Genomic DNA, 15,289 nt, shown 5'->3' on the forward strand with positions numbered 1-15,289 from the left:
CATGCTGGTAACTTGCCAATCATGTTAAATTCTTGCTAGTAACTTGCTAATCATGCTAGTTACATGTTAACCATGCTAGCAACATGCTCGTAACTTACTAATCATGCTAGTAACATACTAGCAACATATTAGTAACATGCTCATCATGTTGTCTGGTTGTCTATTTTTCTGATGGACTTTATTGCCTTCAAAACATTTTAAACACTTTAAACTTTAGAACTACTTCAAGCTATTAAAATTTTTTCAACCTCTCATGGCTTTTTCAAGACAAATGTAAAGTTTGTCATCAAACTTTATTCATCTAGTTGTATCTACACTCTTAAAAATAAAGGTGCTTCACAATGAAATAGAAGAACCTTTTTTGTTTAAATTCACACAGCATGATTGAACAGGGCTAAAATATGACTACAATTTCATCAGTTTTCATTGACTGCAACTAAACATCCAGACATTGTCAACTAAAATCTTAATCTCAGGTGTGAATATAATCTTTAAGAAAGAAAAAAAAAGCAATTTTGTCAGTTTTTCATTGTAAAAACTTCTTTTTAAAACATCTTTTGTGTTCTTACAGACGAAATAAGCTACAGCTCTGTCATAATTACAGCAGAAATACCAGCAAAATCTGGACAACTGTGGGCCTTTGAGAACCACTGATAGTCATCAGCTTCACGTTATGCTAACACCATGTCATGTTGCTCTTTCCAGCTGTTATTGAATGCAAGAACATGACCTGAGTGAGCGGCCCCGTACACCATGAGGTCCTGTTTTGGTTCAAAAGCTGTTGTAAGAGAAAGAGTAAACCAGAACTCACCACATTGTGCTGAGAAAATGAGCAAAACTGCTAGAACCTGCAGCCCAGCAGCGCCGACACAAGCCATCCTGTGTAGAGAGCAGAGAAAAGACAAAAAAAGGAGAAAATGATGAGATTTATAAAATACAATACTGACTGTGTCTTAATTCCCATAGCTATTTATGCATGTACTTTACCGACAATGGTATAGTAAACAATTTTGAGTCAATGCCGTATGTACTCCCATGCCATGCATACTTACATAAATTCCATAATTTCTAAATATATATATTTTTAAAAATTGTAAAAATGAACAAACAGTATTTCATATGGCTCTAAAAATGTAATTTTTGTCAAACTTGTAATAAATAGCTGTTAAATTGTACAAGTTTTATGATTTCAATTAATTACACATGCTTTTTGATTAATTAAATTTTATTTAAGCATTTAAACCAAGTCCAAAAAAAATTTAAACGGGGAAAAACACGAAATCCATAAAATTAAAATGGAAATTCAAAGTTTGAATTTTTTTTTAAATGTGCAGACAGTCAAACACACCCTGAACTTTTCTGCACGCACATGCATACTAAAATTCAAGTGCACTAATACAAAAAAAGTACACAAAAGAAACAGTGTGCAGATGGAAAATGACAGAGGTTTATTAGGCAGACTGTGTGTCCTTTATAAAGGAGATGAAGGAGAATATGAATATTAATGCAGTGGCAGGACGCTGGTAAGGAAGGTTTTTATTTTGTAATCCAGCACTAGCCACCCGTCAGACACACCAACAACAACACTCTCAGAATAGCAATCAGCCCCCTCCCATTGTTTTACTGAACTTCCCCTCGCTGTATGTCTATCTCTGTGGGTGGTCTGTCTTTCAGTATCCTTCAGGCTGTCTCTAATCCTGCTCAAACAGGAAATGTCTGGCTTCTGGAAAACTGCTCTCTATATTCCATTCTTTTAAGTGTAATGATTAACGCTCACCCACACAGCAGCACAAACCAGTTACAGTCTGGTACCAGCAACAGAACACCATAATAAACACTTATATATTCATTAGGGTGTTTCTAGGTTGTTGTGGGTTGTTACTAGAGTGTAACCTAGACCTAGAAACAGCAACAACCTAGAAACTACCCAGAATCCCATAGTAACTGCTAATCAACACCCTGACGATGACCCAGATTATTTAACAACCACCCAGTAAAGCCTTAGCGACCACTCAAAACCCCCTACCACCCAGCAACAACCTAGAAACTACCCAGAACCCATTAGTAACAACACCCTAGTAACCACCTAGAAATGGCCTAGCTACCACCCACAATAATAAAACCACCTAGCAATATACTAGTATCCATCCAGAACCTCCTATTAACTTAGCAACACCCTAGCAACCACAAAGAATACCGTACCACCTAACAAATCCCTAGTAACCATCCAGAACCCCTTTGCAACACCCTAGCGACCACCTAGTACCCCCTTAGTAACCGTTTAGCAACACTCTAGCAACACTGTAACCACCTGGTGATGCCCTGGTAACTACCCAGAAACCCCTAGTAACTTAGCAACAGCCTAGTGACCACCCAGGATCCCCTTAGTAACTGCTACAATCAACACCCTACAGACCACAGAGACCCCCTCACAATAACCTTAGCAATACCTTAGTAACCCTCAGGACCATCTTGTAACTGCTTAGCAACACCCTAGCGACCACCCAGGACACAATAACCACCTAGTAATACCCTAGTGACCACCATGTACCCCAGTAACTGCTAATCAACACCCTAGAGACCACCTAAAACCCCCAAACAACAACCTAGCAACACCTTAGTAACTTTCAGAAGACACTTGTAACTGCTTAGCAACACTCTAACGACCACCCAGAACACAATAAACACCTAGCAACACCGTAGTGACCACCTAGTACACAAACAACTGCTAATCAACACCTAGAGACCACCTAGAACCCTCTAATAACAATCTAGCAAGACTGTAGTAACGCCCAGAACGTCCTAGAAACTACCCAACAATGCCGTAATTAACCAGAACCCCATAGTAACTGCTAATCAACACTTTAATCAACTGCTAATCCAAAACTTCGAACCCCCTAACAACACCTTAGTAACTCCCAGAACGCCCTAGTAAGTGCTTAGCAACACCCTAGTGACTAACCAGAACACCATAACCACATAGCAATACCCTAGTAACCCCCAAAATCCCCTAAAACCTGTTTAGCAACACCATAACCACCAAGCCATACCCTAGTTACCCCCAGAATAACCTTATAACTGCTTAGCAACACCCTGATGATGACAAAGAACTCCCTAACAACCACCTAGTAAAGCCCTAGTGACCACTCAGAGCTCCATAGTAACTTAGCAACACCCTAACGATCACTCAGAACACCATAACTACCTAGCAACACCCTAGTGACCACCTAGTACGCCAGTATCTGCACCCTAGTAACCCCCAGAATCTCCAAAAACCTGTTTAGCAACACCATAACCAGGGGCGGACTGGCCGTCTGGACGTTCTGGAGAATACCAGAACGGCCGCTGCAGCAGGACGGCTGTCGGCTGTTTTTTTTTTTTCTTGCTTATAATTTACTGTTGTTCCATGTCAAGACCGATAGGTGGCAACAATGCGCCAATTCTGCTCTTAATTCTGCTCTTGCTTAGTATATAAGTCTCAAAACAAGATCAAAAATACTTTTTAGCTGGAAACAAGATTTTTTGACTTGGTTAGATGAACAGTTTTTGCAGTGCCGTATGTTTTTGCACAAATTAATTAAGAGATTATTAAGTAATAAATATAGTTTAAGATTGCATGGAATAGATGGCGTAACACATAAACCCTGTTTTTTTCACCTGCATATTTTTCAGCAGAGAGACATTAAAAGAGTGCTGTTTATTTCTGTGAGTATTCTACACTATGCTTTTAACACATCTTTTAGTCAACATCAGAGATAATGCTGTAATTTGGAAGGTAAAACATCATGGGTTAAGATTTAAGTATTTTGAGACCCGTGTCTGCTGCTGATTAGCTTTCACACACATCTGTTGATGTGGGCTGAGCCGAGTCAAAGTCCAGGGCTGTTTTTTAGTCCCAGTCCGCCACTGACCATAACTACCTAGCAATAACATAGTTACCCCAAAACAACCTTATAACTGCTTAGCAACAAGCCCTAGTGACCAGCCAGAACTCCATAGTAACTTAGCAACACCCCAACGATCACCCAAAATACCATAACCACATAGCAACACCCTAGTGACCACCTAGTATCCCAGTAACTCCCATAATGCCCAAGTAAGTGCTTAGCAACACTCTAGTGACCAATCAGAACACCATAACCACATAGCAAAACCCTAGTAACCCCCAAAACGACCTTGTAACTGCTTAGAAACACCATAACGACCACTCAGAACACCACAAACACCTAGCAACACCATAGTGACCACCTAGTACCACTGTAACTGCAAATCAACACCCTAGAGACCACCTAAAACCCCCTAACAAGAAAATACCAACACCTTAATTACTCCCAGAATGCCCTAGTAATTGCTTAGCAACACCCTAGCAATAACCCAGAACACCATATCTACCTAACAACACCCTAGCAACCACCCTGACTACCAGTACTAGTTTAGCAACACCTTAGCGACCACCCATAACATCCGAGCAATAAATTAGTTAAGAAAAGCTGTCTTGCTCAATTTCATGGAGCTGTAATGAGCATGAGTATAAGGTGTCCTCAGCAGGTTCACGAGAGGCTGAGAGATCAAGAGGGTGTGAATCTGGTATCAGTCAGCAGGACTTGTAAAGTGATTTTATGCCCTCTATCCATTATGCATGCGGCGAGGACTTGCTCCCTGATCTCTCTCGACTGGCACCCGCATCCCAACACTCGGCTTACAGCTCACAAACGCTCTGCCAACAGCACCTCCACAGGGAAACATGGAGAAAGGAGGAAAAGAGCCAGAATTTAAGAGCCAAACAGCACCAGAGACAGCCAGAGAGAGAGAAAAAGACGGAAATAAAAGGGACGGCAGACTTATTTACAGGCATGGGAAGGTCGTGCACCAGCTCAGCTCCAGCATTGAAATGTCAGATGGGTTTCTGAGCGAGTGAGCAGCTATTCTCTCTACTGTAAACGCAAACTCGCTGATGCTCCAGGCATTTAGCATTTCAATTCCTGAAGGATTCAGCAGCGTTTTTGTCAGAGGTGATTTAACTCGCGTCGGTTAGCTGTGCTATTTAGAGCGGTAACTAGAGACACAGCTGAGGCCGATTTGTGAGCAGGACTTTATCAAACTACGCTACTGGAACTGCAGCATTTATGATAAGCAAACGCGAGCAGGACTGTGTGTTTATGGGACGTATCAAAGGCGTCTTATAGCCCATGGCCGTTTGATGCAGACTGCACACTAAAACAACAAGCACACAGCTTTTCTTATCAGCCCGCCTGGAAACAACAAGGCTGATACAGCAAGGAAGAAGTAATCACTGGATTTCTGTTCTAAATGAGCAGTTCTTGCCAAAATAAAGCCCAAATCTGGCAAACAACTTATATACAAAAAAAGATAATAAAATAAAATACAATTTTATTTTATTCAGCAAGCATGCATTAAACTGACCAAAAGTGGCAGTGAAGACATTTATAATGTTACAAAAGATTTCTATTTCAAATAAATGCTGTTCTTCTGAATTTTCTGTTTATATGTGAATCCTGAAAAATAAAATGAATCACTGTTACACAAAAATATAATTTGTTATGAAGCTAATAATCAGAAATGTTTCTTTAAGCAGCAAGTCAGCATATCAGAATGATTTCTGAATGCTCATGTGACACTGAAGACTATGTAATGATGCTGAAAATTCAGCTTTGATCACAGAAATAAATTATATTTTAATGTATATTCACATAGAAAAAAAGCTATTTTAAATTGTAATAATATTTCACAATTTTACTGTATTTCAGATCAAATAAATACAACCTTGGTGAGCATAAGAGACTTCTAAAACATTTTTTTTTTTAAATCTTACTGACCCCTATGGTTTGAACAAAAGTGCAATAATAAGTTTACAAAAATATATTAATGAATCATACATTGTATTTTATAAAAACATAGAAAAAAAGTGATAAAAACTACTATTTCACAACAAAATGAGACATAAGGACTGCTGGAAATATTACTGAACAATGACTCAAATTAATCACTGAGCATTTTTATAGATTACTTGACAATATATAAATAAATAAATGCAGCAGAAGAGACTGCTAAAACAAAACACAGCTGCCTTAAATTTTTTTAGTTGAATCAACTCAAATATCTAAGTTTACACTAAGTAAAACTTAACATTTCAAGTTGACTAAACTTTTTTTAAGGTTGACTGAACTTAACATTTTAAGGCTGCTGCTTAAAATTATTTTAAGTTCAACAATTTCAGTTTTTTACAGTGTGGAAATACTACTGAACAATGGCTCAAATGAATCAGTGAGTCGTTTATACTGATTACTTGACATTATATAAATGAATAAATGCAGCCTTGGTGACCAGAAGAGACTTCTACAAACACAAAAAAACTTAACTTTTGAACAGTGTATAGGTGTAAAATAAAAATGTAAAAATATATTAATAAAGCATACATTCCCTTTTCCAAAATAAGGATAAAAGATATAACTAGTGTAACTTCAGCAAAAGGACTCCAGCACTGTAAAAAAACAACACAAAATTCGTTGAGTCAACTTAAAATATTTAGTTACACTGCTGCCTTTTAAGTTAAGTTTCAGTCAACTCAAATAAGTTTAGTCAACTTGAAATGTTAAGTTGTACTAAGTGACAACTTAGATATTTGAGTTGACTAAACAAAAAATTAGGTTTGTTAAACTTAAAAGTGTTGTTTGTTACCTGACTGCCTTAAAAAAAATTTGTTGAATCAACTCAAATATCTAAGTTGTCACTTAGTAACATTTTTGGTTGACTGAAGTTAAAATTTTAAGGCAGCGGGGTAACAAATTATTTTAAGTTGACTCAACAAATTGTTTTTTACAGTGTGGAAATACTACTGAAAAATGGCTCAAATGAATAAGTGAGCCATTTATACAGATTACTTAGCATTATATAAATAAATAAATGCAGCCTTGGTGAGTAGAAGGGACTTCTAAAACATTTAATAGTGCATAGGTGTACAATAAAATATATATATATATAACTGTAAAAAAAAACAACACACAATTTGTTGAGTCAACTTAAAATAATTAGTTAAACTGTTCAATGTCAATGTCAACTTAACATAATTAGTTACACTGCTGCTTTATAATTTTAGGTTCAGTCGACTCAAATAAGTTTAGTCAACTTGAAATGTTAAGTTGTACTAAGTGACAACTTAGATATTCGAGTTGACTAAACAAAAAATTAGGTTTGTTAAACTTAAAAGTGGTGTTTGAAACCCAGCTGCTATTTGAATCAACTCAAATATCTAAGTTGTCACTTAGTAAGACTAAACTTTTTATTAAGGTTGACTGAACTTAAAATTTCAAGGCAGCGGGGTAACAAATTATTTTAAGTTGACTCAACAAATAGTTTTTTACATTGTGGAAATACTATCGAACAATGGCTCAATTGAGCCAGCGAGTCATTTGTTCCGATTACTTGACATGATTCATCATAATGAGTGGCTTTACTAAAATAACTCATACTGGATATAGAGGAGATTGTGTTTGATTACTGATCAGCTCACTCTGTGCAACACAAAGTGACATAAACAGCAAACACAGCCTTTTCAGTAAAGCAGCTTGTTACTGAAGAAGCTGTATTTTTCAGATAAGCTACTGTCACACTGACAAATGCTAGTAGCGCTCTTACTTTAAGTTAACAGCCTCTCCAGCACTAGTGAGTGTGTGACAGACAGATTCAGTTTAGAGAAAACGACAAGTGTGATATCTGATCATCACATGTACACTGCAGTGCACTGTGGGAGGATTTGGCTAAAGATGTAAACAGAGTCTCAATATGAACTCAAATATTTCTCCTCTGATGATCTGAGCTGCTCTCAGCATTTGTTTTTTGTTTGTCTTTTTATGAAATTTTAAGAGAAGGATTCGATATGGAAGCTATGTACGCACAACATCTGAGCAGTAAAACATGAAGAAAATGATAAAGATGGTTGATTGACAGCTTGCAAAACAAGTTATATGTCAGACAGGCTGAGATATTGCTGATATTCGTCTGAAATGTCAGTTGAGTCACTTTATGGGAGTACAAACACAATGAGCTTTTTTTGTTTTGTTTTCATCTGCGTTTTAAGCAAAAGAAGGGGAAGGAAGTTTAAAAATAAATCAGAGTAAATGAAATCAATAAAATGTGACATTTTAAATATATACACATTTTTTTTCAGAATAGCACAAGGAAGAAAAACAGTATGACAATAATAAAAATGACTAAGTTTTACTTTTAACATTTATATTCTGCCATCATGATCTCAAAGGCTGTGGAAAGTGATATGAAAGTCATGCACAGAGACAAACAGGACTCTTAAAATGTTTTAAAGCAATAATTTAATACAATATTTAATATTTATCTGGCACGAAAATAATTAGGTTACATCTACAAAACGTAAGTCACACATTTGCACTAAATACAACTAATAAAACAAATTTATATACACCTAACGTTCAAAATTTTGGGTCATTTTATTTATTTATTTATTATCAAGGATGCATGAAATAGATCAAAAGTGACAGTAAAGACTTTTATAATAGTAAAGATTTCTATTTTAAATAAATGCTGTTCTTTTGAACTTTGTATTCATCTGTGAATCCTGAAAAATAAAATAAATCACAGTTTACACACTAATATTGGGCAGCAGAACTGTTTTGAACACTGATAATAATCAGAAAGTCTCTAGAGCAGCAAATCAGAATATTACAATGATTTCTGAAGGATCATGTGACACTGAAGACCGGAGTAAAAATGTAGAAAATTTTGCTGAATATGTACATTTGATCACAGGAATAAATTACATTTTTACATATATTCACTTAGAAAACAGCTATTTTAAATTAAAATAAGTTTTCACAATTTTACAGTTTTTACTGTATTTTTAATCAAACGCATTCTTGGTGATCAACAAGAGACTTTTTCAAAAACATAATTTGTCCATGATGTATAACTTTATAAACGCACACAAAGTTGCACAGAAGAAGAAACGGTGGTCAATCTAAACTTTGAGTAATAATGCTGAAAATTCAGGTTTGATCACAAAAATAAATTACATTTTAATATACATTCACATAGAAAAGATATATTTTAAATTGAAATAATTTTTCACAATTTTACAGTTTTTACTGTAATTGTAATCAAATAAATGTGTTCAAAATTCTAAACAGTACTTCCTAAACTACAGTAGATAGTCTACCAAACTTTAAGAGTGAAATAAAATAAAATAAAATAAAACAAAATGGCATTAAATTAAATTAAATTATTAGATGAAAAATGTAAACTTAAAACATTTCTAAAAGTTTACATTTTTCCATCTATTTTTTTTTAGTAAAAAAAAAAGTTTTTAATAATTGAAATAAAAAATAAATACAATAAAATAAAAAGATGGAAAAGATAAAAAGATTTTTTTAGGGGGGAAATAAAATACGGTAAAAGACACAAAGAAGAAGAAATGGTGGTCAATCTAAACTTTGAGTAATGATGCTAAAAATCCAGGTTTGATCACAGAAATAAATTACATTTTAATATTCAATAATTGAAAAATAAAATAAAATAAAATAAAATAAAATAAAATAAAATAAAATAAAGATGAAAAATGTAAACTTAAAAACTTAAACAAAAATTAGAAACGTTTTTTTTTTTTTTTGAGGGGGAAATAAAATACTGTAATTTTAAGTTGAAGTAATACATTTGAAAATAAATCTAAAGCTAAATAGACGGATCAAACCCTATAACAAAATTATTTTAATTTTATTCTATTTTGTTTTTAGCCTTGGTGAGCAATAAGAGACTTCTTCAAAAAACAAACAAAAAAAATGTTATTCAAAATCAGAAAAGTGTCATAAAGAAGCATGACTTTATAAACACACACGAAGTTGCACAGAAGAAGAACTGGTGTTCAATCTAAACTTTGAGTTAAAGCTGAAGGCATTGAGTAAGTTTGAGTTCAGACATGACTGACAGTTTCTCAAGGCCGTCACGAATCAAGGCAGCTTGACCACAATCCACCAGCTCAGACTAGTTCAACTCTCATCAGACTCTCATTGTGAAGCCAATATAAAGCCCGGAGGCGCTTTGCATGTCTAACGTCTGTGATGGATTTCGCGGCTCTTAATTCCACTTGGCATTTTCTGATTAAATCAGCGTCTGTGTTTTCCAGGCCAAACACCCACTGCTCAAACGCAGCGCTCCCCATGTGACTTCATCAAAGCGAGACGCGGCCGACACTGACGCTGTCAGGATTGGGCCGGACGCGGCGGCTGCGGTAATTGGCGGCCGGATGGCTCTCTCTGTGTCGCTGCTGCTTCATGCTGTCGGTGTTTGATTGGTTTGTGTGCGTCTGCACTCAGCGCCGCTTCGTCTGAGGGAATGAGTGGATGTGAGGATACGAGCTTCTGGGAAATCAGCAGGTTAAAACACAGAAAGTCATGAAGAGAAACCAGTCTGTGGGCTGAAATCTAAACTTCAAACCTAATGAAACAACTCTATAAACTCAAACACATTTTACTGAAACTTTGCCTGTACAAAATGCATTTGATTAGATGTTTTTCATTTATGCATCAATTTGTTTGTTTGTTTGCTAATTCACAATTAAGACCCTTCTTATGTGTGACCCTGGACCACAAAACCAGTCTTAAGTCGCTGGGGTATGTTTGTAGCAATAGCCAAAAATACATAGTATGGGTCAAAATTATTGACTTTTCTTTTATGTCAAAAATCATTAGGAAATTAAGTAAAGATCATGTTACATTAAGATTTTTTGTAAAATTCCTACTGTAAACATATCAAAATGTAATTTTTGATTAGTAATATGCATTGTTAAGTACTTAATTTGGACAACTTTAAAGGGGATTTTCTCAATATTTTGATTTTTTTGCACCCTCAGATTCCAGATTTTCAAATAGATGTATCTCGGCCAAATATTGTCCTATCCTAACAAACCATACATCAATAGAAAGCTTATTTATTGAGCTTTCATATGATGTATATATCTCAGTTTTGTAAAATTTAACCTTATGACTGGTTTTGTGGTCCAGGGTCACATATTTCATGCAATATTAAATGTAAATGCACACTAGTATAATTCAGATTATCATTGAGACTATTATAGTTTAATTAGTAATTTTTCTGCATTTTTGTCATTTTTAATAGGTTTTTATTGTTTTTAAATGTCTATGTAATTTTTATTTCAGTTTTAGTTTTAGTTATTTTAATGCTTCAACTTTGACTAAATGAAAAGGAGAAATTTTGCCATTTCTTTTAAAATAATAATTGGAAAAAAATATAAATAAAATAAAATAATGTAAATTTAAAGTTAAACAAAACATTTTTAATTTTTGTTTGTTGTTTATGTTTATATTTTTCCATCTACTATTTTATTTTATTTTAAATAACAAAAATGTTTTAAGGTTTTAGTATTAGTTAACTATAATAACCCTGATTAAAACAATTATTATTTTTACAAAATATTTTTTTAAATAATAATTGAAATAATATAAAATAATTAGATGGAAATGTTAATTTAAACTTAAACAAAACATTGTTTTATTTAAGTTTTTTAAGTTTACATTTTTCCATCTAGTTATTTTATTTTATTTTATTTTATTTTATTTTATTTTATAGCAACAAAAAATAGTTAATTATAATAACCCTGATTAAAACACAATTATTTCTTAAAATTTTGTAAATTAAATTAAATTAAATAAATGGAAAAATCTAAACTTAAAAAAACGTAAAAATTAGAAATGTTTTTTTGGCAAATAAAATACTGGAAATAAAATACTGTCATTTTAGGTTGAAATACTAAACAGGCAAAAAAGAATAAAAGATAAAATTCTATAACAAATTTAATTTAATTTAATTTAATTTAATTTAATCTGAAGTAACAAAAATGTTTTTATGGTTTTTAGATAACTACCTGATTAAACCAATTATTATTGAACCCTGATTAAAACAATTTTTTTTTTTAAATAATTGAAATAAAATAAAATAATTTGATGGAAAAATTTTTTTTTAATAAATCTAAAGCTAAATAGACTAAGAAAAGGAATAAAAGACATAATCCTATTTTTTTATATTTTAATAATTAAAAATATTAAGAAATAATTTAATAGCATATTATTAATACTAAAGTACTAAATTACTAAAACTAAGTTGAATAAAAACATTCAAAAAAAATGACAATTGCATAATAAAATTAATAAACCTAAACTGAAACTAAAATGAAAACAAAATATAAAAACTACAAAAATAATAAAAATCAAAAGTGCATTATTTTACCCAATATTTGTGCTTACAATGTATTTTTAAAGCATACAGTTGACTCCATCCCTAGTCCACACAATTATTACTTCTTGTTGCTAAGTGATAGATGCAAATATGCATACAAATGCTGTTGAAATGTTATGTTGCTAAGTAGCGTATTGTTATTCATTTTTGATTACTGCATCCTAAGCATTGCAACAAACTAAAGCTATATGTGTGCTGCCTATGTAGATTGTTTCATGATGTTTCACTTCACTACAGACAGTATGCAGTTTAAGGCGGCTCACTAGGGTGCTTTAGTCTCTCTGTAGTCTCACTGTGAGCATTTTTGATGAACGGTTCAGAGAGTTTTCTGCCTCTTTATGAAAGTCTAATGGACTCAAGCAGCTCATCAGCACATCTGAGAGAAGGTAATGAGAGATAATGAGCATTAATGAGCATTTCGCTCCACTCCAATGCCTCTTCAGACTCAAAGAGGGGCGAGACATTAAAACAACAAACAGCCTCGAATATAACACACCTCGAGAGGCCAAATGCCATCAAACTCTACTGACGGAAACTTCATTTTCCTAGACCAACATCACTGACACCATATTAAATATTATAGAGTAAGGGAGTTCAGTGATTGTTTCTGAAGCAATTACTACTTTTATTCAGCAAGGATGCATTAAAATGATCAAAAGTGACAGTAAAGACATTTATAATGTTACACAAGATTTCTATTTCAAATAAATGCTGTTCTTTTGAACTTTCTATTGATCAAATAATACTGAAAAATAAAATGTGTAATGGTTCCCACAAATAATAAATTACATTTTAACATATATTTATATAGAGAAGAGTTAGATTTGTAATATTTCACAATTTTACATGTATTTTAATCAAATACATGCAGCCCTGGTGAGCAGAAAATACTTTTTAAATCATTTAAAATATATATATATATTTTTCAAATTAAATATTATTCAAAGAAAATACAATTTCAATATTTTTATGTTATTTTTTTAAATTAAATTACATTTGATTTAGTGTATCATTTGCCCTTTTTGTAATTATTAGTGAAATTTGCCAGCAATTTCTGATATAAAATTAAATTAAATTAAATTAAATTAAATTAAAATAATAAAATAAAATTATATTAAATTAAATTAAATTAAATTAAATCAAATTAAAACCATATTAAATATTATAAAGAGCCGTTTTTAAAGTAACATGTACAATACTGTTCAAAAGTTTGGGATTTTTTTTAAAAAACAATTAATACTTTTATTTAGCAAGGATGCATTAATTTAATCAAAAGTGACAGTAAAGACATTTACATTTTTTTTTAAATTCCAAATATATATATTATATTTGTATATATATATATATATATATATATATATATATATATATATATATATATATATATATATATATGTATTATTATTATTATTATTATAAAAAAATCAAATAAAACAAACATAAATTAAATTAAGAATTTTTTTGGGCCAATAAAATACTAGAAATAAAATACTGTCATATATATATATATATATATATATATATATATATAAAAATACTGTTAACAAATACATAAATATTATTACAAATATTTTTGTAAATTTAAATCTGATATAATATTTTTATATCATTAAAACGTTACAAATAGAAAATAAGAAAAAATATATAAATGAAAACCTAATGTTTCTAAACAAAATAGCAAAATAGTAAATTAAAAAGTATTAAAAACAAGGTATATATATTACAAATCTTACATAAATTAAATATATATATATATCTTAATTATTCAAAAATTTGTTATATATTACACACTTTTAAATAAACAATTAGATTATGTTTTACAAGAAAATATTATTTCAATATTTTTACTTCCATTTTTTTTTTATTAAATTCCATTTAATTCAGTGTGTTACTTGCTCTTTTTGTAATTATTAGTGAAATTTTCCAGCAACTTCTAAAATAAAATAAAATAGATGAAAAATGTAAACTTAAAAAACTTAAATCATGTTTTTTGGCAAATAAAATACTGTAATTTTAAGTTGAAGTACTAAAATGTAAAATAAATCTAAAGATAAATAAAGGAATGGAACAAAGAAAAAGAAAGAAAGAAAGAAAGAAAGAAAGAAAGAAAGAAAGAAAGAAAGAAAGAAAGAAAGAAAGAAAGAAAGAAAGAAAGAAAGAAAGAAAGAAAGAAAGAAAGAAAGAAAGAAAGAAAGAGAATAAAAGACAAAATCCTACAACAAAATAATTTTAAACTACTAATAAATTACTAAAAGGAAATTTAAAATATTTAAATAATTCAAAATATTAATAAGTAATTTAAAAGTATATAAATAATACTATTAAAATGTGTTTAATAGTAACCGGAATATATGTATATAATGTAATGTTTTCATTTGCAAGGCATGCAAACACACATGAAGCCTTACTTACATTTGGAAACACTGTGAGCTGGATTTCATGGAGGTGTGGGTGTATGACATCATTCATATGTGCTGGCATTATGGAAAACACATCAGAAATCATAAACTTTGAGAAATCATCTTTGCATTGAGTTTTGGTTTTAACCTCTTAAAGACAAAATATGGTGCAACTAAACCCATAATAAAATACAAAAAAAAAAACAGATGTTCAGACACATGCATGTACACAAACACACCGCTCTGTGTTTCTAACATACTGCCTCTATTTACAGCTCAGTCTCGCTCAGACAGACAGACAGAGATTCAGACAGACAGCACTCCTTACCTCACATGCCCACACACACCAGAATGAAGCGTCTCTCTTATTCAAACCGGTCTAAATCTAATCCGGTTCTGGAGCAGCGCTGACATTTACATGCAGGAAAGTCTGTGGGAGTCAAAACCACCCACAGAAAAGACAAACCACACGTCTGTGTAATATCTGCTCTAGACAGCAATGAGATCTAATGGAGAGCAAGCAGAAACATTTCTCCCGAGACAGAGATCTTAAAATGAACTTAAATATTTCTCATCCAGTGATCTGAGCC

At 32.1% G+C, this 15,289-nt stretch overlaps 2 protein-coding genes across 2 annotated transcripts in view; both read right to left on the minus strand.

The window, feature by feature from the left end:
* LOC141343806 (uncharacterized) overlaps positions 1-2,471 on the minus strand; it is a 34,797-nt gene extending 32,326 nt beyond the window's left edge. The window contains exons 1-3 of the mRNA XM_073848458.1: positions 2,451-2,471; positions 849-879; positions 684-778 (exon numbers count right to left, since the gene is read on the minus strand). Of these exons, the coding sequence (XP_073704559.1) occupies positions 684-778; positions 849-879; positions 2,451-2,471 (147 nt within the window). The remainder of the gene's footprint in view (positions 1-683; positions 779-848; positions 880-2,450) is intronic.
* Positions 2,472-10,247: 7,776 nt separating this feature from the next.
* Positions 10,248-15,289, minus strand: part of LOC141343807 (neurocan core protein-like) — a 25,570-nt gene continuing 20,528 nt past the window's right edge. The window contains exons 7-8 of the mRNA XM_073848460.1: positions 12,594-12,676; positions 10,248-10,406 (exon numbers count right to left, since the gene is read on the minus strand). Coding sequence (XP_073704561.1) covers positions 10,248-10,406; positions 12,594-12,676 — 242 coding nt within the window. The remainder of the gene's footprint in view (positions 10,407-12,593; positions 12,677-15,289) is intronic.

This window comes from Garra rufa, chromosome 10 (assembly GCF_049309525.1).
Source record: "Garra rufa chromosome 10, GarRuf1.0, whole genome shotgun sequence".
Taxonomy (NCBI): Eukaryota; Metazoa; Chordata; class Actinopteri; order Cypriniformes; family Cyprinidae; genus Garra; species Garra rufa.